The 23,186-nt window shown below is 38.8% G+C and overlaps 1 protein-coding gene across 3 annotated transcripts in view; it reads left to right on the top strand.

Annotated features, from left to right (window-relative positions):
- UBE2Q2 (ubiquitin conjugating enzyme E2 Q2) overlaps positions 1 to 23,186 on the top strand; it is a gene marked incomplete at both ends in the record, with an annotated part of 48,510 nt that overhangs the window by 1,026 nt on the left and 24,298 nt on the right. For 2 of the 3 annotated variants that reach the window (XM_082005291.1, XM_082005292.1), the window contains 2 exons: positions 14,654 to 14,758; positions 21,750 to 21,854. In XM_082005291.1, coding sequence (XP_081861417.1) covers positions 14,654 to 14,758; positions 21,750 to 21,854 — 210 coding nt within the window. The remainder of the gene's footprint in view (positions 1 to 14,653; positions 14,759 to 21,749; positions 21,855 to 23,186) is intronic. The other variant, XM_082005293.1, reaches the window with a different exon arrangement.

A 23,186-nucleotide genomic window follows, 5' to 3' on the forward strand; every position in this document is an offset into this window, starting at 1 on the left:
TGTAATACTGAGCAATGCTTGAAATTAGAGAAAGATATATTTTACTTGATAGCTCTTCTGTTTAATAAAGTGACAGGCAAACTTTGTCCAAGTCTGTCCATCTTTTATTTCTGGTAGTGACCCATATTGGAACTTAAGTGGTTAATCAGGTTATTTTAAAAGAGGCACTTCAGGGTGGAGTCATCCCTGTCAGAAACATTGCTGCTTATTCCTGAGAACTGTCTAATTATTGAACTTGTTCAGGCTGTGTACCTTCACATTCCCATTTTGTTATGCCAACAGCAGCGTCTCCTTTTTGGAGTTTTATTTCTGTTTTGCTCAGGTTTTCTTTTAACAGCAGTATTCCAATTAATCAAGTTCAATAAACCAGTGTCCTTCACAAAGTACTTGTGTTTATCCTGGTCCTGTTCTGCGTGTTTTTTGAAATAGTATCAAAACAGTGGCCTTGCTTAGAGGAGTGTGTTTATTGACTGTGACTTTAGGTAAGTGTCTTCCAGTGCAATCTGTAGTTTCAGTTGGGTACCTTATCAGACTTACGACATATTATTCTGAAGGGTGTCTTAGAATTATTCAATCTTTTCCTTGTTATTGCAAGAAAAAGGAGTGATTTGGACTGTCGTAAAACATCTGGTATTTTTTGTATAATCTCTTCACAGAGAAACAGGATATTAGTATCTTTCACCCATACACAGAACTACTTATTGAAATTCTCTGTCCTTCAGTAGCACTTGCGGGTAGAACGGGGTTTGCACCAGCTCTGAGGGGGTGCAGATTTTGCCCTAAACAGATACTGGGCTCTGATGTGCAGTGATGTCCTTCATGCATTAACAATTCAAATCAGATAATATGGGCGACTCCAGTACGCGCTCGCTTCTCTGCTGGAAAGAAGTATCTTCTGCTTTCACTGAGAAATACCCTGCTGCTAAATCGGAGTTAGAAGCTCGTATGAAAGACTTTAAAAGGTTGCTGTCTACAGATAACTGCAGTTGATGGGAGAAGACTTTATTTTCCCTTCTAAACCAGAAAGGATGGAAAGATATTACCTGTGAAGTTTTTGACAAGTTGGGTATATACAGAAAGTGAGTATATTAGAACATGTGATAGTTCTTCAAAGGCATAAGATTTTCATATTAAACGCACCCCTAGCTAATGCTTGGGCAGCTGATAACCTTTTAAAAGGGTTATTTATTTGTACATAGAACTAACCGCATAATGAATGAGGCGTTCAGTTCAAACCACAGATTTTTTTTTTGATCACTAGACATTCTGTAGGTTGAGACCTGTGTCTTGCAGCATATGGGTACCAGGATTAAATAAAAGCTTTATCTTGATGATATGTGCTTTTCTAATTAGAATTACATGTAATTGGTGTTTTTTAAAAAGGCAGTTAAGTAACTATTAACAAACATAACTGATGCAACAGAAATTGAGAATTTTAGTCTCCTTTTTATAACAAAGCAAAATTAAACAAAAAAAAAGTGAGGATTTTAACTTCTCTGTGTATGCCAAGACTGCAACTGGAAAAAGAGTATTGCAGAAAGGAATAGGAGGGATGTTTTGTGTCTGGAAGACTATAGGATGTTACTTTCTGACACCACAGCCTTAGTTGTGCGATGCGTGAAAGGCTGTTACCAGGACTTCAGGACTGTGCAGGCAGTTGCTCCGTCCCTTGTATAATGTATGAAGTGCTCCTAAAATATCCTAGGAAGCCACAATAGTGGGCTTCAAATACAAATGCTGGCTTATGTTGAGGTTTTAATGTACAGAAAATTGCACTTATTTCAAATGGGTTATTCATGTGAGTTAATGACATAATAATTAAAGAAGTGGGACTGTTGTGGACCTCAAAAGACCTCTCCCTGCACTTTGATAATAAAAAGAAGTTTTATAAAAAGAATTGTATTCTTTTTACTCATCATGCTTTCTCATTTTAAGTGTTCAGGAGGTTTTTGTAAAAGACTGAAAGATACCTGGTAATTTCTGTATGTTTCTCACTATCCACTAATTTTTAAGAGATTATTTTAGAGTAGGGCTACTTCGTAACAGGTATTTGATGGTGTGTGATGATTTCCTTTGATTTGTGTTGCCAGTGATAGTTACTTTGGGTGAAAACTGGAGTACTGGTAGTTGGCCTTACAAGAGACCTTTCCTATGCTACAAGAAGAAAGATTGTGTACTGCTACTCTTGATTATTTGGGGGTGGGGGTGGACTGGAGGGTATGTGTACGAAGTTTTTGGCTTTTCTGTCAAAGCTTTTTATCAGTGAAATGAGAAAAGGGAGTAGTGTAGAAGGTATATTCTACGCTGGAAAATAAGATTGCACTTCCAAATTTATCATGTCAGTCTGCAGTGGAACTCTGTAAAATCAGACGTTATTAATGGAGTTGATCAATTGTGTTCCCAAAAGAAGAGTAACTTCATTCTGTCAGACTTACTCAGACTAGAATGAATCTGCAGGTGTTTTTTCTGTGTTATGCCAGGGGATATTATGTATTGATGACATGTTGATATCGTCAACATGAATTAAAAATTATGATTGCTAGGAAGAACAACGTATGATTGTTCAACGTATGTGTCCCATGCAGTCTGTAATACTGCTGTTGCTCGCAGACCAGCAAAGGCTATCTGCCTTGTGAGGTGGCCAAAATTGATTTTACTGGATTAAGGACCTGGCTGGCATGTAAAAATTCTTTACTGGGTTATTGTTAATCTGGATCACTTCCCAGTCTGGTTCACTGCATGGCTGCACAAACAGCTGTACCGTCACAACGGAGGCCATAGGAATGAGTGAGTGCTGGGGAAGACTGCTGAAGCCAGCATTGCTGACAGAGCCACGTGCCAAGCGCTGGCCGAGTCCTCGGCAGCGCGTGGAATAGCTCCTGTGTGGAATACCTGAGCTGGCAACAGTCTGGTGGGCCTACATGAGTGTCTGGTTTGTTACAGCGACAGCTAAATTGAGAAAACTGGACCAGATTAACTGGAAGTAGTTTGTTTGTTTACTTGTAAAATCAAATTCCTTTCCAGAGAATGGAAGATACAAAGATGGAGACAGTTCTCTAAGTAGTACTATTAATTAAAAAAAAAAAAAGGGGGGGGGGGCAAAACTTCTGGGTAAGAGCAAATGTTTGTAGAAGCCGATTAACAGAAGCAACTACTATTTTAGTTACGCATCAGTGTGGACTGCTGTTCAATACTGTCAGCTTGTTTGCCTTTTTGTAGTTTTGAAAGGTTATAAAACCCTGAATTCCTGGCTGAAGTTGATACTTTTTCTTTTGACTATGAATGGTAGTATGCCATTTTTAAGAGGCATGATAGATTATGATTTAATAAGCATTCCACTATATCTCTTTAGCTGCAAGCTCTGTAGGAGAAGTGAAAATGACCTGTCACCAGCTCATCGAAGACAACTAGAAAATGAAATGGCTGATTATAGCAAGGAGAGGCTATGTAACACTTAGATCTTATATTGGCCTGCCTGTATTCAGTACAGTTGAAGCTAATAGAATAGTTCTCAGTTGATCTTTGCTGGAAACAAGTGTACTAGTTAGTGGATGTCTTACTGATTTCTTGCTTCCAGCTGTAATCTTTAAGTGTGGTATTAAAATAATGACCTTGCATGTTTTGTTTCTCTTTTGTTATCTCATGCATACAAGACATCCTGGTGTATTAAGTACTGTTGAGTCATTAATGCGTGATTTCTTGAGATTTAGTTTGGACTCTGTTCTCCCTTAGTTTGGACTGTGTTCTCCCAGGTGTCTAATTTTTTAAACCCTTTGAGAGTTCAGTACGGTTGCAGATCTTGCAAGAGCTTCTTCAGTGTGTATTCAGAAAGGCAGAAACATAAGTTCTGTCAGAACTTGCAGAGTGGCGTTAGAAAAAAAATTAAAGTGTTCCTGTGCAGCGGTGTTCAAGATAGCACAGGCTTACTTGAATTTTGGAAGGAGGAAGTAACTGTGGTAAGAGTGCGGTATTCAACTTATTAATGGTAAACATTGATTGAACTGCGTGGTATCAGAATTTTGCGTGTGGGGGACAAAGTTCCATCTAAACGCTCTAATCTGAAGGCCGGTGACGGGGCAGCTGTGTGCGCGTTGCTTTGAGGGCAGAGCTCGGGAACCTGGCGCGTGGTGGCTGCAGTGCTGCTTGGCTGCAAGAGCAGCAGGACCTCTGTTAGCGGCGGGTGAGAATGACAAATCCTTGTAGCTGCAGGTACGTCTGGAGCACAGCAAGTTTGTAAAGGGAAGCGGTGGAAAAGAGGAAAGCTGTTCTCAGAGGTGGGGAAAGGGCACAGTGCTTTGATGGACGGGGCGGGGGGCGAGTGATTTGAAAACTTGAGAAACGTAAATTCCTGAAGGTAAAGGGAATGAAGAGGAGGAACGGGAAGCCTGGATTTTTGGGTGGCAGCAGAAGTTATATCAGACTTTGCATGGGGTAAAGTAACTGTCTAAGCAATAAAGGCAAGAGCGAAGAAAAAGAAAATTTACTTTTTCAAGTTAAGTGAGGGAGAGAGTGACATCTTGCAACTCACTTATAACTACTTTTTCAGTTCTAGCTGTATTAGAAGCCATTTCTTGCTTCTCTGGCTCTGTGACACTAATGTTGCTGATAACTCTTCTGAATGTACTTGTCTGTGTAGTTGCAGAAGTAGGTAGTTAATAACTCTTGATTAGAACGAGTTGATAATTTGTTTCAAGTAACCAGACTTCCTTCAGGAACTTAGGCGCATAAGATGCTGTGCTGCTGGTAAAGAAAGAGTATTGGAGAATCAGATTTGCAAAATACCTTTCTCTTCAGTGCATGTGTCTAGCTTGCTTATTAGGTAAAATGCCTGCCAGCTTGAGCGCATGTATAATGCATGCAGTAAAGAAGAGAAGCCCTTGTGGCTGAGGGCCCTGGAGCAGCCATCCTCTGACAACTGTCAAGGCGAAGAGTACAAGCACACAGTGGGGTTTTTGTGTGTGAGGAGCAAGGTAGGTTGATCTGGCTGCTGTGCAGTGCTAAGGTAAAAATCTGGATTCTAGTCCCAACTCCACAACCACCTTCTTGATAATTGAGTCACTTTGTCTTCAGTGATGCTGTGTTCTTCGCTCGGTTTTCAGTGTGGACGATCTGTAACTTTATTTGTTGCTGTTAATAGTACTAGCAAAGGAATGTTCCTTAGCTCACTTAACTGGGTTGGCCCTCAACAACAGTTCCCGTTTTCAGAGACTGCTCTTGAGCAATTGTCACTTACTATGCTTTTAGCTAAATCATGCTTAGTGTTAACTTAAGAGTTATGTTTAAGCAGCAGTACATTAACATTGGTGGATTTTAGTTTGGGTCCATACAAAAGTCCTAAGAGTGTTTGTGTGTTTAAAAGTCTGAAGCAGTATGAATTTTTTTGAATGGATAGATGGCATGCTGCATTATGACAATGACTTGGAGAATAAAGTCGTGCTTCATAGTGAACATCAATAACTGTCTTTTTATCAGAAAAGTGCCTTTTTTGCTTTTGTGCTCAAAGTTTGTCTTTTAATTCTGTGTAGTTATGTTATACTGGACAACAACAGGTAGCCTGCTGCCTTTTGTTTGGTAGAGGGAGTGGATGAGGTTGTGGCAGCTGATAAGAGAGTCTGATAAACCTGTTTTTCCAAGGGTAACGTGCAGTTTCACATACCAGAATTGGCAGTTGGGACATTTTGTGTAGATTAAACAGTTTGAAGAACGACTGGCTGTAAAAACTTGACCATAAGAAGTGTAAGAGCTATGACGCCACATCTGCATTCATGTTTGTGACCATTTGAAGTCATGTTTTGTGGCTTTGCTACTTTGGTTGTATGCGTTTTGGCTTCTTCTATGATGTTTGAGCAGTGAGAGTTTGAAATGTGTGTACCTGGATAGAGACATGGAAGTAAAACAGAAGTAGCTTAGCTTAGTTCACAAACTTTGAAATTATTGGCCTCTTGTATGTGTCTGTTTGAAAGCAGCATTTGCTTAAGTCTTTTCCAGGAGTGGTTTTTTTTCTTCCTCCAAATGTTATTTTCTGTCTTAGGTGTATCCAAAGTAAAAGATTCTGTAATAATTTCAAGAAAATTCTATGGGCCTGTGTTAACAAATGAGTTTTTGCAGATGAAGCTGTAACTTAGAAGCTTCTTGGGTTGTGGAATAAATTTTACACAAGTGAATAGCTATTGAAATACTGTCCCTGTTAGTACTTCCTTAGTTATGCTGTTGGCACCATCTTATGAATATTGGCACTGGCAGATGCTGCTGAATCTGTATATTGCAAAAAGTGTTTCATAATCTAGGTGTTCAGCTGATTTAAAAACATGCTGTAGTCCATGTGCGCTTGTACAGAAAGTGGCTGTGGAAGGTGCAAAGTGGCAGACCATTGTGGATGTGTCTGTAAAAGCCTGATGTGACAGGAGGGGAACTGCTTTGCTCTGCCAGAGATGTGTGTTGGGAAGACAAAAGTAATGTCCAGAACTGTTCTGTATGCTCTTAACAGAAAATTTTCCTTGTGGTTACTTTTGCGGTAGCCTTCTACAAACAGTGGAACTTGTTTGTACAGAGAGCTTTATTTATTTTTGTTTGGGACAATTTGTGATTGTAGAGTGAATTTTACCGGCACCTATAGAGTTCTGGTTTGTTAGTTTTTCTGCTTCGTGAGGCATGTGCCTTTGACCGTGCCTTCTCTAACATGGCTGTATTTAATAACAGACAAATCTAAACCACGATTCTCTGCTACACTTGCGTCATTCCCTGGAGAGTGTGTGGGAGAGGAAAAGCATGACCCTGTTAGTTGTGTTGTTTTAACGTGCTCCTGAAGGTATTCAGTTCTGCAGTGATGAGCATATTAGCAGAACCTAGATAGAAGAGGATTACGGGGTTCTTTCACATACCTCCCATAAAGGTGCAAGATGATTAAGCTCTTGCAATCTCCAGGGGTCTGACCAAAGCATGCTGCTTCATCTGGGGTTGTCTTGTATAGGCTGTAGCTGTCAAGAAAGTCATTAAACCTGAGGGTAGAATTGCAGTAATTGTCTGTGTTTAAAAGAGGTACGTGTATTTTAGTTAGCTGAACTTGGTGCCTTACCAAATGCATGAGTTGTAACAAGTATTCTCGCTGAACTGAGAGTGTCAGGCTTTGACTTCAGGAAGAGTGTGTAAAAAAAAAAAAAAAAAAAAAAAACACAAAAAAAAAAACACCACACCAAAAACAAAAACCAAAAACAAAAAACAAAAAAACCAACAACAAAACAACAACAAAAAAACCAAAAAAAAACCAAAGCTAATACAAGCTTGCTTTCAGTGGTATAGAAACAGTTAAAGATCTCTGTTTAACTGAACTCTAGCGAATAAAAGATGCTCAATGCATATAAAAAGAAGGAGAAGTTAATAGTATGTTGTATACAATCTTAAAAATCAGAAGGAGAAGCAGGTTGAAGTTTTCCCCTTGTTCGGTAGAAGTGGATAAAATTCACTGTGCTTCCTCCCTACCACAATATTAAATTTTATTTTTAAACCCTCTATTGCATACACTTGTCTTATCTTTTAGAACTCTGGATCACTGAACTATTAGATGCAAATGGCAGTTCTTTCATACATAAAAGTGCAAATTTTTACTTGAACTTGGAAATTAAATGTTAGAGTATTTTCATATGTCAGTAACTTCGTCGGTACTAACAGGGCAAATGGTGATGTCTGGATGTTTGAAAATAAAAATTTGGGTCATTTTAGTAACTTGAGGTTTCTGGGAAATAGTTTTATTTGGATTATTTCCAATGAAGTCTGACAAAACCCGAGTTGAAAGTGACCCTTCATGTTTTCTTATTTTTTTAATTATTATGAAGAATGGAGGGCAGATGATAATCTGCTGACTTTTAAAGGTTCTTATATTTCACAGGCACTCAAGTACCACTCTGCTCATGGTAGAAAATACTTACTTGCATCTTAAGCTGCCTTTGGAAAATTTGGCCCCTAATAATGGAAGCAGTCTGTCAGTTGTGTAATCGCAACTAATACTCTTTCAAGAAGCTGTAAGTACTAGTGTTTTGTTGTCATCAAGCTAAACTTCGGCTTTAAGAATATCTTCTCAAGTCCTGATATTTTTCTTAATGCTAATTCTGTTTTTTTTGTTTTCCCTCTAAAGGCAGGTTGAAACAGGTGGAAAATTCATAGGTAGTGAATGATTGACAAATAATTTCAAATAATATGTACTAAATTGTAGCTAATTGCGTAGTTCAATCTTCAATATCTTTTTGAATGTTCATGTAGGATGTGTATATGATCCCTAACCAGTGGGACTTGATTTTACTTAAAAACCCCTGACTAATTCTGCTATTTAATTCAAATGGACAAACTTGGTAGCATCAAGGTGTCTGAGGGAAAGGCATCTATGATTTGAGATCTATTACTTGATTTATGTTTATAGCTACAAATGTGTTCCCCTTGAAAAGACTGTATTAGCTCTGTGAAATGTCTTGTTACATTAGGATTTACTTGCTTCATTACCAAGATCTGTGTGAGCTAGAATGGTCTCTTGCTAGCCTTCTTGAAGCAATTAAGCTCTTTAAAAGATCTAGGGGTTTGACGTTATGTTGTTTGGAAGTAAAGGGGCATGGACAAAAAATTTTGGGACCAAGAAGATAGAAGTTAGATGTGCTGTTAAGTTTTAGCTGTAGCTGGTGTAAAAAGAACAGAAGTAGGTTCTGTCAGTGATGGAGATTTTGCAAAAACTTAGCAAAGAAATAAAATTGGTTGGATTTTGTTCAGCCTGTATGCTAAGGATTTTTAAAAGAAAAAAACCCACTTTTTCAATCTAAGATGATCTGGAAATTAAATAAAATTAAGAACTGTCAGCATGTTACTGTGATTTTTAAATCATAATGCTGAAGACTTGTTTAAACATGTGTTCCTACCATTGGGCCATGATAAAATGGCTCTGTGTACAAGGAGATGTGGTTACTCTATTGCCTCATAGCAAACCGTGTGTACAGCTAATCTTAGGAATGTGAGCAAGATGTATTGTTTTCATTTAGCAGCTTCACAATTTCAACAGTACTGTAGTAATTTAGAAATAGCTTGTTTAGAAGTCTTTTAATAACACCAAAATTGTGTCGCTGTGGCTTTACAGAACATGATAAAGCTTATGTAACATTGCAAGTAAAACAGCCTTATTGTTAGGGATGAGAAAGCTTAGATAGGATATACTTAGATGACAGATCTCTATCCAGGAAAAGCTGTCTTAATGTATGTGTTCCTGGTATCTTCTGTCTTTTTTTTTTTTTGCCTTTTTTTTTTTTTTTTGCTAAGCAAAATATAAGTAGACCCTCTGGTAGAGGATGCAATGGAATGTCTAAACAGTGCGATCCTGTGTGTATTCTAATACACTGTGGTTTTCCTAAATGATTTGATAGGTTTTGAAGTTGTTCCAGTGGCAGGAGTGCGGGGCTTTATTCTCTTTGTATTTTGTATGCTTGTTAGTAGGCTAAATTCTTTTGCCGCATTCTGCTACAGAAGCGTTTGTGTTGACAAAGCTCCCAGTCTGTCCTGGTGTTAATACAAAGACTCTCTAGAAGTGATGATCCCATGAATTGTAATTGTATCTGGGTTGGCTGTAAACATTCAGCCTTTGTCCCCAGGTCTCAGTGCATGCTACGTGTGATGTCATCTCGGCGTGTCATGTCTTACTGAGCAATTGCATTAGCTTTGCAAGCTGCACAGCGTGCATTAACTTGTGAAAGCTGCCTAAATCTAAGCCTGGTAGCCTTTGCCTCTTGCAATGAATTTTTGCTTTTGCTTGTAGAGAGCAGGAAAATGTCATGTTACCGCAGTTACATAAACGATCTCAGATGCTTAATATGGGTGATACTTGTCCCGCTAAGCTAGATTGTACAAAATCACTGTACGACAGCTGTGTAGTGAAAGGCCCAAAATAACGGGGTTTTTAGACACTGAGAATTAATAGTAAAATAACTGCTATTCTAGGGTTCCTCTCTTGAAACGTTGTCTTCGTATTTGGGAAGTTGGTGTTCCTTACATGACATAAATCCACCTCTTCTCTATAGGATGCAGATATGGAAGAAGAATCTGACTTAATTCTCTCAACAGAATTAGCTCGTGTGAAGTTCAGTTGTTTGACCTTACAAACCACAAGCTTAGTTTTTCATTGCATGCTGTGGTGCTACAAACTCATAAGCTTGTTTATATCTCAAGATCAGAATGTTTGAAGTTTGTGTGTGAATTCTGCATTTCAAAATATAGTGACTCATATCCGCGTGAAACTCGGCTGTTCCAAAAATATGGATTACTTACAGATCTAGAGACACTTAGTGCAATTTACGTTTTTAAGTTAAACGAACATATTTATTGGCAAGTCTGAAGAATTAAGAAGTGTTCCAACAAACTGTAAGTTTGATTGAACTTGTATTTTAAGATTAAGCATCTGTTGTGAAAAAGTTGGAATATGCAATTAAATATCCATATTCCAGAAGTCTAAAATCTGAAATCTTTTCTGATACAGATGAGTGAATATGCTCACCCAGGGTTTAAGAAGAGCCACTCTGATAAATGCGTTGTTCCCATTCATGTCTCAAAAGCTAAAGCAGACTAAAAATTTGAATATTTAATAATTTTTAGGGTATAGGAATTCATATGGGCTATACACTAATAACGCAGGTAGTATCAAATCCTAGTATGTTTTCTCACAGCGGGACCTGCTTTCATTGCAAAAAATGGAATGAGTTGGAACGAGAGCAGAGAATGAGGAAGGACTGTCATTCAGTGCAGAAGGCATCAGCACATTCAAGTAGCCACTGTGATGTATTTAAACACTTAGTGGGACTGCTTGATCACCAAATCTCCACCATCAGTCATGTCCCTGTCTGAGAGAGGATTTGCTGCAAGTTTTTTGGAAAGGAGGTTTTTGTATAGGCTCCCCAGACTGGGATAGATACTGATTGCAACAAACAAATGTCCTGCTGTGGGTTTGTTCATTAAATGCTTCTGGTAGAGAAAGGAGAAACAGAATTGTCAGAAAAGAATAGAGAGAGTGAAGAGTCGAGCTTCATTCTGTAAGCAGTATTCAGATTCCAGATACGGTTTAGAAGAGTGCACTGACAAATGTTTATCTCCTATAAATCACTGCAATTAATAGACTTGCTTAGACCTGGACCAACATAATTAACAACTGTGTGATTTTTAAAAAAAAAAGGCCAAAAATAGCTGTTAAGAGAATGCGCATACACAGTCCAAATGTTGACTGTATCTGGAGAATATTTTTGCTCTAATGAGTCTGAGGATTTCAAGAAGCAGATGGCTCAATGAATCTTGGAAGGGATTTCGCTTGTTCTTCATGTTTTCTGATGGGAATGTTGGTGGTAATCTAAAGTCACGGTAGTAGCATTTACCCTGTTGCCTTTCTCTTAACTTAGTGAGCTGGCCAGAGAAGTTCAGGTCTCAAAAATAGCTGGTTCAAACATGTCTTCAGGCAGTAGGGCCACAGTTAGCAGAGTCTCCCTTCTGATATTCCCCACTGTGCATAAAGATCCAGTGTGCAGTATGAAAGTATTGAGGTAAAAATACTGCACTCTTGCAGAAGACTTTACAGGTAGGTTGCATGTTATTAAAAATGAGTGAGGAGATATCAGTATAAAACCTGGAATATCTTTAATAACATGTAGCTCCTAAAAATAGTAGTTTGGGAACCCCATGGCAGCTGGGAATTCAACCTTGTTTTTCCAGCAGTGATAGTGATCAGTCTTTCAGGAGCGTGTTAAGTGAAACTGAGGAGAAAATACTCTTTTCCAAGGTACCATATTTGGTAAAGGAAGAAAGTGATGAAATGACACGTAACTACCTATCTGTTTACCTTCCTTAGCCTTAAAATCTCGGCAAGCTGATCACTTGACTTTCTTGACACACATTTGAGATGTTAGGCCTTAGTTAATCAAGAAGGATACTCTAAGGTCTCTTAAGTTTGTGTATGGTATGCTTCAAAGTGAAGCTGAAAGATGTAAACAGTTTCTTTTTGTAAAGATATTGGGAATATCATGCATTATTCTAAGATGTTTTTAGCTGTGATTTAAAAAAAAAGTAAAAAATAAACGTGGGGACTCAGGCCGGAGGTGGGGATTGAGCTTGTTTAAAAATAAGTTTATGCAAAGGCTTCAGTTTAGAGGTGGGAATTTTAGACCTCCGGAGTTAGAACTTCCTTAGAGTATGAGGCCAGGTGGGAACTCTGCTGTGATAGTCTGTTTTGCCAAAGCTGATGTCCTTTATGTAATCACATGGTTTCTTTCATGAGGTTCAGCACTTCAGCTAGAGGGTCGGCTAGGAAGTAAGCTTTATCTTATTAAAAGCCAATTCTAACATGCTTGAATTTTTCTCCAGTTTTCACACTGATCTTGTTCTGCATTTTAATAAAGGCAGTATCTTTGAAATGACAGAAGCTAATTTAAGTTGTGAAGGTCTGGGTTTTCTTTTGGGACTTGCACTTTGAGAGCTTGCCGAGGCTAAGTTTGCTTGGGAATTGCTAAAGACCAGACGGTAACAGACAGACAGATATGATGTCTTCCTTCTTTGAAACTTCTTACTGCTGTCTTGGAAAACTATAACCCCGCAAAATATACAATGCAGTCAAGAAAGAGTGTAAATTTGTAAGTATAGTGCACATTTTGGAGTCACCTATTGGAGTAGCAGTAGCAACCTTGACTCTTAAATGTTGAAGAATGAAGCATGATTTGTTGTCTCTGCAATGAGAAATATGGAATTTTTCCTTTTAAACTGCAATGAGTGTAATGAATTAAGATTCCCTCATATTATTTTGTAATACCTGAGGATATGAAGATAATATCTGAGTGATAAAACTGAGGTTCAGCAATTTGTCCTCAGCTACTAGAACTTAATTGAATGGCTGAGAAGTGGAGAATGCCTTAAATAACTAAAACAAAACAAAAAAATCCAAACATGCCAATGATATGAAGGGACACTTAGTGTTGAGTTGGAAGCTACATGGTTTTCTCCATCCTCACAATGTTACCAGACCTGTGTTAGAAAAAAATTATAATTGCTTTTTGAAACATCTAAACAAGAGGCGAAGGATTTCTGTTTACCTTTTGCGCAACAAGGGTCTTTCTAGCACCTTTTGAAGGACTGCAGGCTGTGGCAGCTTAGTGACAGAAAAATCACTTGTCATGGACTGTATGAGCAGTTGTGGGCCACATCTGTTGCACATGCTGTATGTGCTCTAACCGTGGCATGTTCTGGAAAACAGTACGCTTCTAATCCTGTGAACCCATTTGATCTCACTGTCAGTAGGATGTGTTTTGGCACCTGCCTAACAACTGTAGGACTCTGATGGCAGAAAATTACTCTGTAAGCTTTGTTGATAGGGTTTGTGGTGGGTTGACCTTGGCTGGACACCAGGTGCCACCAAGCTGTTCTGTCATTCCCTCCTCAGCAGGACAGGGGGGAGAAATTAAGATGGGCAAAAAAAAAAAAAAAAATCCAAACCCAAACACATGGGTCAAGATAAAGGCTTTTTAATAAAGCAAAAGCAAAGGCTGTGCATGGAAGCAAAGGAAAACAAAAGATTTACTCTCTACTTCCCATCAGCGGGCGATGTCCAGCTGCTTCCGGGGAAGCAGGGCTTCAGTGCGCATAGCGGTCGCTCCAGAAGAGAAATAACGCATGTTATTCCTTCCTCCTCCTTTCTCTTGCCGTTTATTGCTGAGCTGACATCGTGTGGTATGGAATATGCCTTCGGCCAGCTTGGGTCAGCTGTCCTGCCTGCGTCCCCTCCCAGGATCTCGCCCACCCCCAGCCTGCTGTGGGGGGGGGTGTCAATGCTGGAGACGGCCTTGATGCCGTGCCAGTGCCGCCCCGCAGTAGCCAAAACACCGGTGTGTTATCAACATGGTTCTGGCTACTGGCGCACAGCGCAGCACGGTGGGGGCTGCCGTGGGGAAAATGAACTGAGTCTCAGCCGGACCCAATACAGGGTTCTAGGCAAGATGTTGTTTGAGGAAGCTTTCAATAGTGGAAAGTCCTCTATGAGCCTTGATAGAACAAAGGTAAAAGTGTGGATTTTTGGCATTGTGATCTGCCCGTTATATTGTTCTCCCAAGGCACGTGATTTGAGCTATGTTGCTTCAGTCTGAGGGCCAGCGCTAGAACAGTTTGAGTAATACTGTTTGAGGGGGAAATCTGTAGACTCCAGGTTTGTTGCTCTCACAGCTTTTATTTGGAAGAACCTGTATTTTTATGAAAAAACAACATCAATATAGTTTTATTCTTTGACATGTGCTATGTGTGATTCCATTTCTTCGGTAATGATCACCTGTACTGCATTTCTAAATTTCTTCCTCCTCCTCCACCCACCACGAGGGTTTTAAACTTTTCAGCACTGTTTCTTATGTATGTGCATCATCTGATCAAGATGGAAATAGGGTGAAATACTAGAAGAACCAGTTGGCTAGATTTCTTTCAACTTCTCTTGCATTGCCTAAAAACTTCTATGTTATCTGACTTAGAGTAGGATAAAAGGTGCTGTTAATACTGTGGTGTGAAATTTGGGGGGTGAATGAGTTTTAAAAGCTTTATGGGGTTTTTTGTTGATTTATTTGTTGGGTCTTTTGTGTTGTTTCTTTTTTTTTTTTTTTTTTTTAAACAGGAGTCTTACCCGTCTTCATCACCAATATGGTTTGTAGAATCAGATGACCCAAACCTGACTTCAGTCTTAGAGCGCTTAGAAGATATTAAGAAGAGCAATACTCTGGTGAGCAAGTGTTTTGGTTGTTTTGGGTGTTTATTTGGTTTTGGGTGTTTGTTTAACTTTGCCACATTAACAAGCAATTAAAATAATTCAGTTCTGGGGTTATTTGGGGTGTTTTGTAAACACAAATTTTTAATCCAAAAACATGTGAACTGAATGTAATCCAAAAGATTTGGGGCAAGGAGGAGAAGATGACTTAAATGCTTGCTCTTTAAAAGAAGTTAAGTCTCAGTCTAAATAATTACACAGTTTAAAGTTTTCTGACAATAATTAAACAGTGAAATGCATGAGAACTTAAAACTACTGTATAAAACAGCTCTTCTAGAATTTTCTTTTCATGGAGATCAATTATGGAGCAAAAGCTTTGTGTTCTTGAGAATGTGTATACTTCAAAACATGGCTATAATGGTAACTAATACAAAGAATTCCTGGTTTCAGACTTGACCTGGTAGCTTGTGGTTCAACACAATGTTCTTTAGATAGTGATAAGTTTGAACAGTGTTGTGACTTCGGACAATTGCTATTTAAAGAAAATCTTTGCACAGATTGTAATGGTAGTTTTGTATTTCAGAAAATTATCAGGCATCATATCTTGAGTACCCTTTTGATGTAACGATAGGAGCTGTGTGTATGTGTGTGCGTATATACACACATAAATATATATAAAAACTAACTTCCCATTCTATGTAGAAAAGTAAATGTCCTTGAATATTGCTTGGAGATGAATTTCAGTACAAATGTACTTTGTTCCACAAAGAGCAGTATTGCAGCCCACTGATGAATTCAGTGGTTGAAAGTGTTGTTTTTCCTCTCCAAATTCAGCTTTATGGGTATTAAATAGCCCTTAAGGATTATCTTTATTAACAGATTATTTTAACACTTTTTGTTTGTATTCAGGAATGCATGCACGCATGTGATGCGTTCAAAACACATCAGTCTGCAGAATACTGATTATTGCATGGATTGTGTGCTGGCCTTAGTATTTGCCTGATTTTGGAAAAATTGGGAATTTTCTTCCTCACGAAACCACTTACCTGTAATGTTCACTGGGATAATGTTAATCAAGCATCTTTGACCTTAAATAAGGATGTGTATATTTGTTTTTCTAAAGAATATTTCAGATGCATTCTACTTCTAGCCAAAATAATTAGAAAACTAAACAAGTGAGAGTCTTCATGGGCTTTGCCATAATCAAAACCAAAGGGGCATTGCAGAGGAACGTTAGTGTTTTAATGTACTATGTTGGATCTGCTCACAGGAGACATACATATCAGTAGTGTATTTTCTTCTACAACCTAAACTTTACACTAAACTACATTTAGAAGAATGTTACAGATCTCTCTTTCTAGGCAGAAGTCACGAAGACTGTCATGTAACGGTATAGTGACAGAAGTTGTAGCCAAATCAACTTTTTTCTTAAATATGCTTTTCAGGAGGTTCTCCAGCTTGAAGCTGGTGAGGCTAATAGCTTCAGACTAAAGGTTTTAAACAAGGTATTTCCCCTGTTTACCTACCTACAGGTTTGCTTGCAGTAGGGTAGAAAGCTTTAGCACCAACATGCTTAGGACTTGCTGTGCTGAATTACATATGCACAGAGACTGCTTATGTACATTGTGAGAAAACAGCTTCTGATATCAAGATTGTACTTGCCCATGTAAAAGCTGATGGATTGATGTAATAGACACCTGTGGATGGCCCATTGGTTTCTCAGGAATCCACCCCACATCACGTTATGCCAAGATGAAGACAGATGGGAGTGGTTGAAGAGACAAATACTTACACTACAAAATCTGACTTCTTTGTTTTGCTCAAAAGGCTTGCCTTTGTGGGTTTTGGGTTGGTTTTTACTCCCTACAACTTTTCCCTGTGCAACTCCATCCCTTCAAGGGCATTGGAGGAATTCACACACAGACTTCTTGGAGTAGGGTAGGAATGGATAAGGAACTACCTGTAGGAATCCAGAGACTTCTGATTTATCATGCTATATCCTAAAGACTCACTTAGTTCAATTTAGAATTTTAGAATGTTTCAAACCAGTTTTCATTTATTGCAGCTAAAGGATCGTTTGTGCCATGTTGCTCTAAACTCTTAAAGCTATGGGAACAGTCAAATTCTGAATGGGAAGTTGCATTGGAGTCTTCCAGGAGCTCAACTGAGCACAGCAAACATGTGCTAAAAGCACTGCTAGCACATGTACCCTGATTTAGCATTCTTTGGTGTTACTCTGCCCTTTCCACTCACTTTGTAACTTTTGACAGGTATCAGCTGTTTGGGAAACTGAAGAACATGCTCTTCAGGCATAAAAGTTTGACAGAGCTATATATATGGAAGCCTTGTCATTTGATATGGTAAAAGGAAAACGGTTTTGCTATGTAAAAATCGTGCACATGTTGCCTGGAAAATCTTCTGTGGGTCTGAAACTGTGTTACTTACCTTGGCATCAGTATGGTGCTTTTTGCTATGAAAATTTGTCGAAACACTAAAAATGCTGAAAGGTTATTAAGAACAGCATAGATAGCATCAGGTTTGGAGGCTTTAACTGCTTGACTGTTGATATTGAGCAAGTTCCAGACAGCAGATGAAGGGGCTGCAGAATTCTCTCTGACCCCTAGTGCTTCCTGTTTTCCTTTTCAGATCCTGAAAATCAGCTTTACATTAGACTTGGTAGGTAGCAGCAACTGACAGCTGCCTTCTAGTGGTTGTGCCATGGAAAAGATAAACCCTACTTCAATTGCATTGTTTGGTTTAATATACTGGAAGTTACAGTTGCAAGTCTGAAGTCTCAAACCTTACTTCATGGGTTATTAAATATAGCTATACATGTTTTGGAGGTTTGCTTTTTAAAGACAATAGTGAAATGGACTTAAATTCAGATAGGCAGCTTTAATTCCGACACTCTCCACACCTTGAGAGCTTAAACTTGCATAGAAGATGACAAAAGTCTAGAATTCCCGGCATAGGTATGTGTATAGTTTGAATAAGCTGCTGTCCCTAAGCACACTCTGTGTTAAGAATTTAGATTTAGTCCCACATGATGGCATTTCAGGAAAGAATGTTGGCTCTTGCAAACTACCAGTGCAGCAGCACCTAGTTATGTGCTGGGGATCATAGAGGCAAAATGCAGGAAGAAGCTTTGCTTTACTTCCTGGAGCTGCCCAAGGCTGCTGAAACGTGTGTGAGGCCGGTTACTGTCACAGGCTACCTGCTAGCTAAGTAGTGGTAGCACTCCAGATGGCAGTTATTCCTTTCCTCTGTTTCCTCTTGTATCCTTCTTCAGCAGTTTCTTTCAGTGGCAGGCTAAGATTTATTGGTTCATTTATTTTTATATAGATATAATGTGTGTATACATATAGATAGATACATGTAGAAGAATAAGTATGTGTATACTTCTTAAGTCCATGTGTCTTGGTAACCAGAAAACAAGGTCATTCATGGTGAATCCAGCAGTATATTAATATCATTAAAATTCTTAATGCTTTCATACTTCATTAGAAATATCTCTTTATGCGTCAAAAGACCTTCTCATGTAGGATAGGCTTCAGAAAAATGGTTCTAAACTGTTTTCAGATTTGTAAGATGTTAACACAGGAAATGAAAAATTGAGAGATGTTTTTGTTTTATAAAGCAGCATTATGGTGACCGTAAGAACTACCAACTTCTCAGAACTCCTGAAGCATTAAAAGTTATATTATAGATGTATACATTATATTTTTATATTTTGTTGTTACTTTAATATTAATTATAACAAATACCATTAAGTTATACATTTGTCATTGTATTTGGCCACTTGAGTGTTTACTTTATGCAGGCTATTTGCACTGGTCCTTTAATACCCTGTGGATCATGCATTCCCGTTGCTGCTTAGTTTCTGCTTTTTGTATTCCAGGGTAATTATTGATGTACCGATAGCCCACTTTTATTCAGTAGCAGCAAAGCGTGTGTTAAGCATTCATTTTACATTAGCCAGGCATGTGAAGTTAGCCTGGAAATACATTTAAATTATTAATATATGGCAGAAATCTGCTATCCCTTTTGATACAGTCTATTCATGTACCGTTAACACATGCCAAATCATGCTAGGCCCCCCTTAGAGCAGGGGATTGGATCAGATGACTTCCAGATGTGCTTTTCAGCCCAAATTATCCTATAATTTTTCATATGTTTGAGCAGAGCATAAACAATAACGGTGATGGTGATCCATGGCAGAAGGATCAAGGGTACGAAATGAATTCTTATGGAGGAAAAACGTAACAATAAGGAAGAAGGGTTGTAGAGACGGGACCAACTTCTTGCTCTGCCATCACCTTTGCAGATTGTAGAAACTCAGGTCAAGTCAAAACAACTTGGCTATAAAAATGAAGCTGCGGTTTGACAGTTGCATTAAGCGAACCTTGAATTGTAAACTGCTGCCAAGGAAGGGGGTCCCTGCTCTCAGCTGCACTGTCCTGCCTCCCCCTTTATGGTGAAATTGGTGCTTATGCGCTGAAGCACATTACAGCTTGTAAGCTGCTGCATGGTTGTGTGATCTCTGGTGCCCGTGCAAAGGAGAAGGTGAAAATGTGCTGCTGGAGGCAGGGAGACACCTCTTCGGGCACAGCCGCTGTGTAATGTGGTCCGAGTTGTGCCAGCAGTTTGTTGCTTTGGGAGTGCTTGTGTACCTCGCAGTGGTGCTGTGTTCCGAAGGAAGTGGGAGAAGCTTACAGTGCATGAAGTCCTGGCTGCAAAAGTTCCTTCTGAATGTCAATTCGGGTGGCTGGACTTCACGTGAAGAGGATGGGGAGTGGAGGAAGCAGGGCAGGAAGCAGTTCTTAACTTTTCTCAGCCCTTACTGTCTTTTTCTGTGGAGACACATCTAATACTGTGTTCATCTGCTCTTCCAAGCTTTGGACCAGCCATGTGCCGGTGGTGGTATTCTTCTTAGATTTTTTTTTTTTAATGCTTCACAACAGATGTAAACAAATTAATGGCTTGCTTAGCTTTATATAGCTATGTGAGAAAAATTACAGTTCCTGAAATTTTATAGTTTATGCTCCAGTTTTCCATGAGGCAGTGGTGTTTGTGCAGAGAAAAATTTTCTCACCAAAATGTGTAGCGGTGCAACTTTAAGCATCTTACACATACAAAGGATAGTTCTAAGACCTATGGTTCTATCTACCAACTGACTTTTTGCTTGATTAACCTGCTTTCTGTCTGCTAAAAGATATCCTGATGTTTCAGACATCCAGGAAGTTTTAAATGGGTGTAGAGTCTTAACACTGAGAAATTTGACTGTTACAGAAAGCTTCTGGCAACATAAACTGTCACATCTCATGTATATACTCACAAGAAATGTGTTGCTGATACATCAGTTCTTTTGGTGTCATCGCTTTATTTTTGACTTAAGGATGACTGTCATGAATGATGCAGAAACAGCGAACGTGGCATGATAGGAGAGAACATCGTAATTCTTGTAATGCAGGCTGGTATGTCAGTTCATGGCCTCTGATGAATAAATAACATTCCTATTAAACAGGAGCGTTGAATCCTACTGGAGAAGGGAAAAGCGCTGAAGCTTTCAGATAGCATAAGGGCAGCATTTGCTTATCACTGCTAGTGATTTGGGCTTGGAAATGAGTTCTTAACCCTGGAGAGGCTGAATTTTTCCCTTGCAGTAGGGTAAGGTAAGAGCATTTAAATTGGCTAATAGTAAGGTTTTAGACATGTGGTGTATTTTGGAGTGACTAGGTTTTTCTTGGATACCTTAATTTTTTGTATATTTTAAGAAATACAGTATACAAACACCGAATAGAGTTGCAAAGGTCTTGTTCTTTCAGGATAATACAGTCTATGCTGTACCTTGGGTGAGGCAACATTGCTTCACTCTCTCTCCTTTATGGAGAGATACTTTAAGGGGAGTGGGAGTTGCTGCTCTAAGCATAATTACTAGTAGCGCTGAAGGGTATGTGTACAGAAATTACTGTCTTGCACGCTGCCTTCTAGAAGTGGCAAGACAAACTCCATTTGGTATTTGCAAGAAAAATCCATAAATGAATGTATAATTTTTGCAAGCTTCATCTAGCATATTATTCTGCAAATAATGAAGTGTTGACCATTTTGCAAATATATTCTGCAGTCCTTTCTTTGCTTTTTCTGGCATAGCTATGCAAAGACCTCGAAAACTTAGGAAATGCAGTAGTACAGTCTCTTATGGTCTTGGCCTTAACTAGGAATCTGAGGTGGCCTAGAGAAAGCTAGCAGGAACTCCACATAATTAGCGTGCTGATCAAGAAGCAAACTTACTGTTTCTCTATTTTTGCAGAACTAAACTTATTTTCTGGGTAGCGTTGCAGTGGGTGAAAGGTGTTCCATATTTTGCAGCTAACAGAACACAGTCAATGTAATGCTGAAAGGTGGAAACAGAAATCAGTGATAGTAACAGCTTGTGCCTCAACCTGATACAAGATACGGCAGGCAGACTGCTTGGGCTGTAGCTTAGAGGTTGGCTGGTTTCTATGCCTTTTACAGGGTTTGTCTTGCTTCTAGTGCCTCGCTGGTGTGCCTTAGAAAGGGATTCAGGACGTGGAAAATCAAACTGTTTCTCCTTGGTTTTTTGAAGACAGGGTCTTTTAACCTAGGAAACTGGAATGGACCGTCTTGTCTCATGGAATATGACCATGATTATTCCCTAGTGATTTGTGACTGAGACACCTATGCCTAGAACGGATGATGCTGCCAGAGCAGATTATTCTTTTGCTCATGACTTTCTTCACATGACATGAGGACGTGAATGGGAGGCATCTATAACTTGCCATGGCCTTGATTTCCCATTGTGGGGATTTTATTACAATGACTGCAGAGAAAAAGAAGGTTCTTTAAACTTTATTCCAGTGTCTACAGTAGTTTTAAATACTGTACACTGACTGAAAGTTCAGTACCAACATGGGAAAAAAATTCAAAGTATGTTGTTCTGTGCTTTGGTTTAAATGGTCATTTCCACGTTTTCTTTTTTTTATAGCTTCTTCAACAGCTGAAGCGATTAATATGTGACCTCTGCAGATTATATAATCTTCCTCAGCATCCAGATGTTGAAATGCTAGATCAGCCATTACCAGCAGGACAGGTAAACTAAAAAGCTGTGGACACCTCCTTATGGCAATGAAGGAGTTGTTTTTTCCACTCCAAGAAACAAGATAGTGGGAACGATTAAACCTTGTGTAAGCCAGAACTGAGATATGAAGCACTGTTGCTTTATGGTGTCCTCAATCTGAATTTTGTTTGCAGAATCCTTTTAATAATGGTGTGATAATATTACACAATTTCCTTTGCAGTTTCTGTGTCATTGAGAGGTGTGTATATGATACCAGTTATGTCAGTTTAATTCCCTCCTAAATATTGTTCAAGCCAATCGCTGTGAATTCCTAGTGCTTCCCGAATTTACTTTTTTTGGAAATGTAAGTGTGATTAAACACTGTTTGCTTTTTCTTGAAGAGTATGTTTTACAGTGTGCACTTGGATGAATTACTATTGATGTTTTCCTTCCTCTTCAATCCCTTGCAGAGACATGGGATATCAAGACCATATGCTGCTTTGGGTAGGGAGTATCTGGGGTGCCTTGTTTACTTTTTGTGCACTTGACAAATTAAGAGTTGTGAAGGACTGTGAAATGTTCTGGTTAACTAAAATGTTTTGTCTTGTGCTGAAAACAGAACTGGTAATTGACAGTAACTGTTCTTTTTTGTATATTTAATAAGATCATGGTATCTTATTTTGCTTATACATGTTAAGATGACATGATTTCTAAAAACTCCTGTAGCGTAACAGATGGTTTTCCTGTGGTGACAGTACTATAGTAAATGACAAATAACTTGCTTAATTTTGGTCATGTGCCAAATTGTAATCCTATAGGTCTTTTCTCTCAGCCACCCACGTAAGAGTGGAACTATAAAGCAATAGGCTTGTAATATTAAGAAGTTGCTTCACTGAAGAGTCTTGCTTATGCTCTGAAACTCAGAACCAAACTCATGGAAGGTTTCTTAGCCAGAAATGTCAGATAATTTGTAAGTTAAATAAGAGTGGCCTTAGTAAGCCAGACCAAAGATCTGTCTAGTCCCTTGCATTGTCTACAGCAGTGGTGTCCGTTCTTGCCAAAGGAAGAGTAAGCAGAGCACAAGCATATCAGAATGCTCCTGAGTATTTCTGCAGCTCAAACTTCCTGAGCTTGAAGTGATATCCTGAAATGGAAAGCCATGAAAAATGAACTCAATGTATTGTTTTGGTATTTTACCAAATAATCTAATAACAATGGCTATATGATTATAGTAGCTGTTGCCTAGAAGTTCTAGGCCGTGACACAACAGTCCATTTAGTTTGAGAGCTCTAAAGTTTGTTGTTTTGGGGTCTAGAATGTATATGGATTCTAGTCAGAGCCATGATCTGATTTCATGGTTAAGAG

This window comes from Phaethon aethereus, assembly GCF_964289735.1.
Source record: "Phaethon aethereus genome assembly, chromosome: 12".
Taxonomy (NCBI): Eukaryota; Metazoa; Chordata; class Aves; order Phaethontiformes; family Phaethontidae; genus Phaethon; species Phaethon aethereus.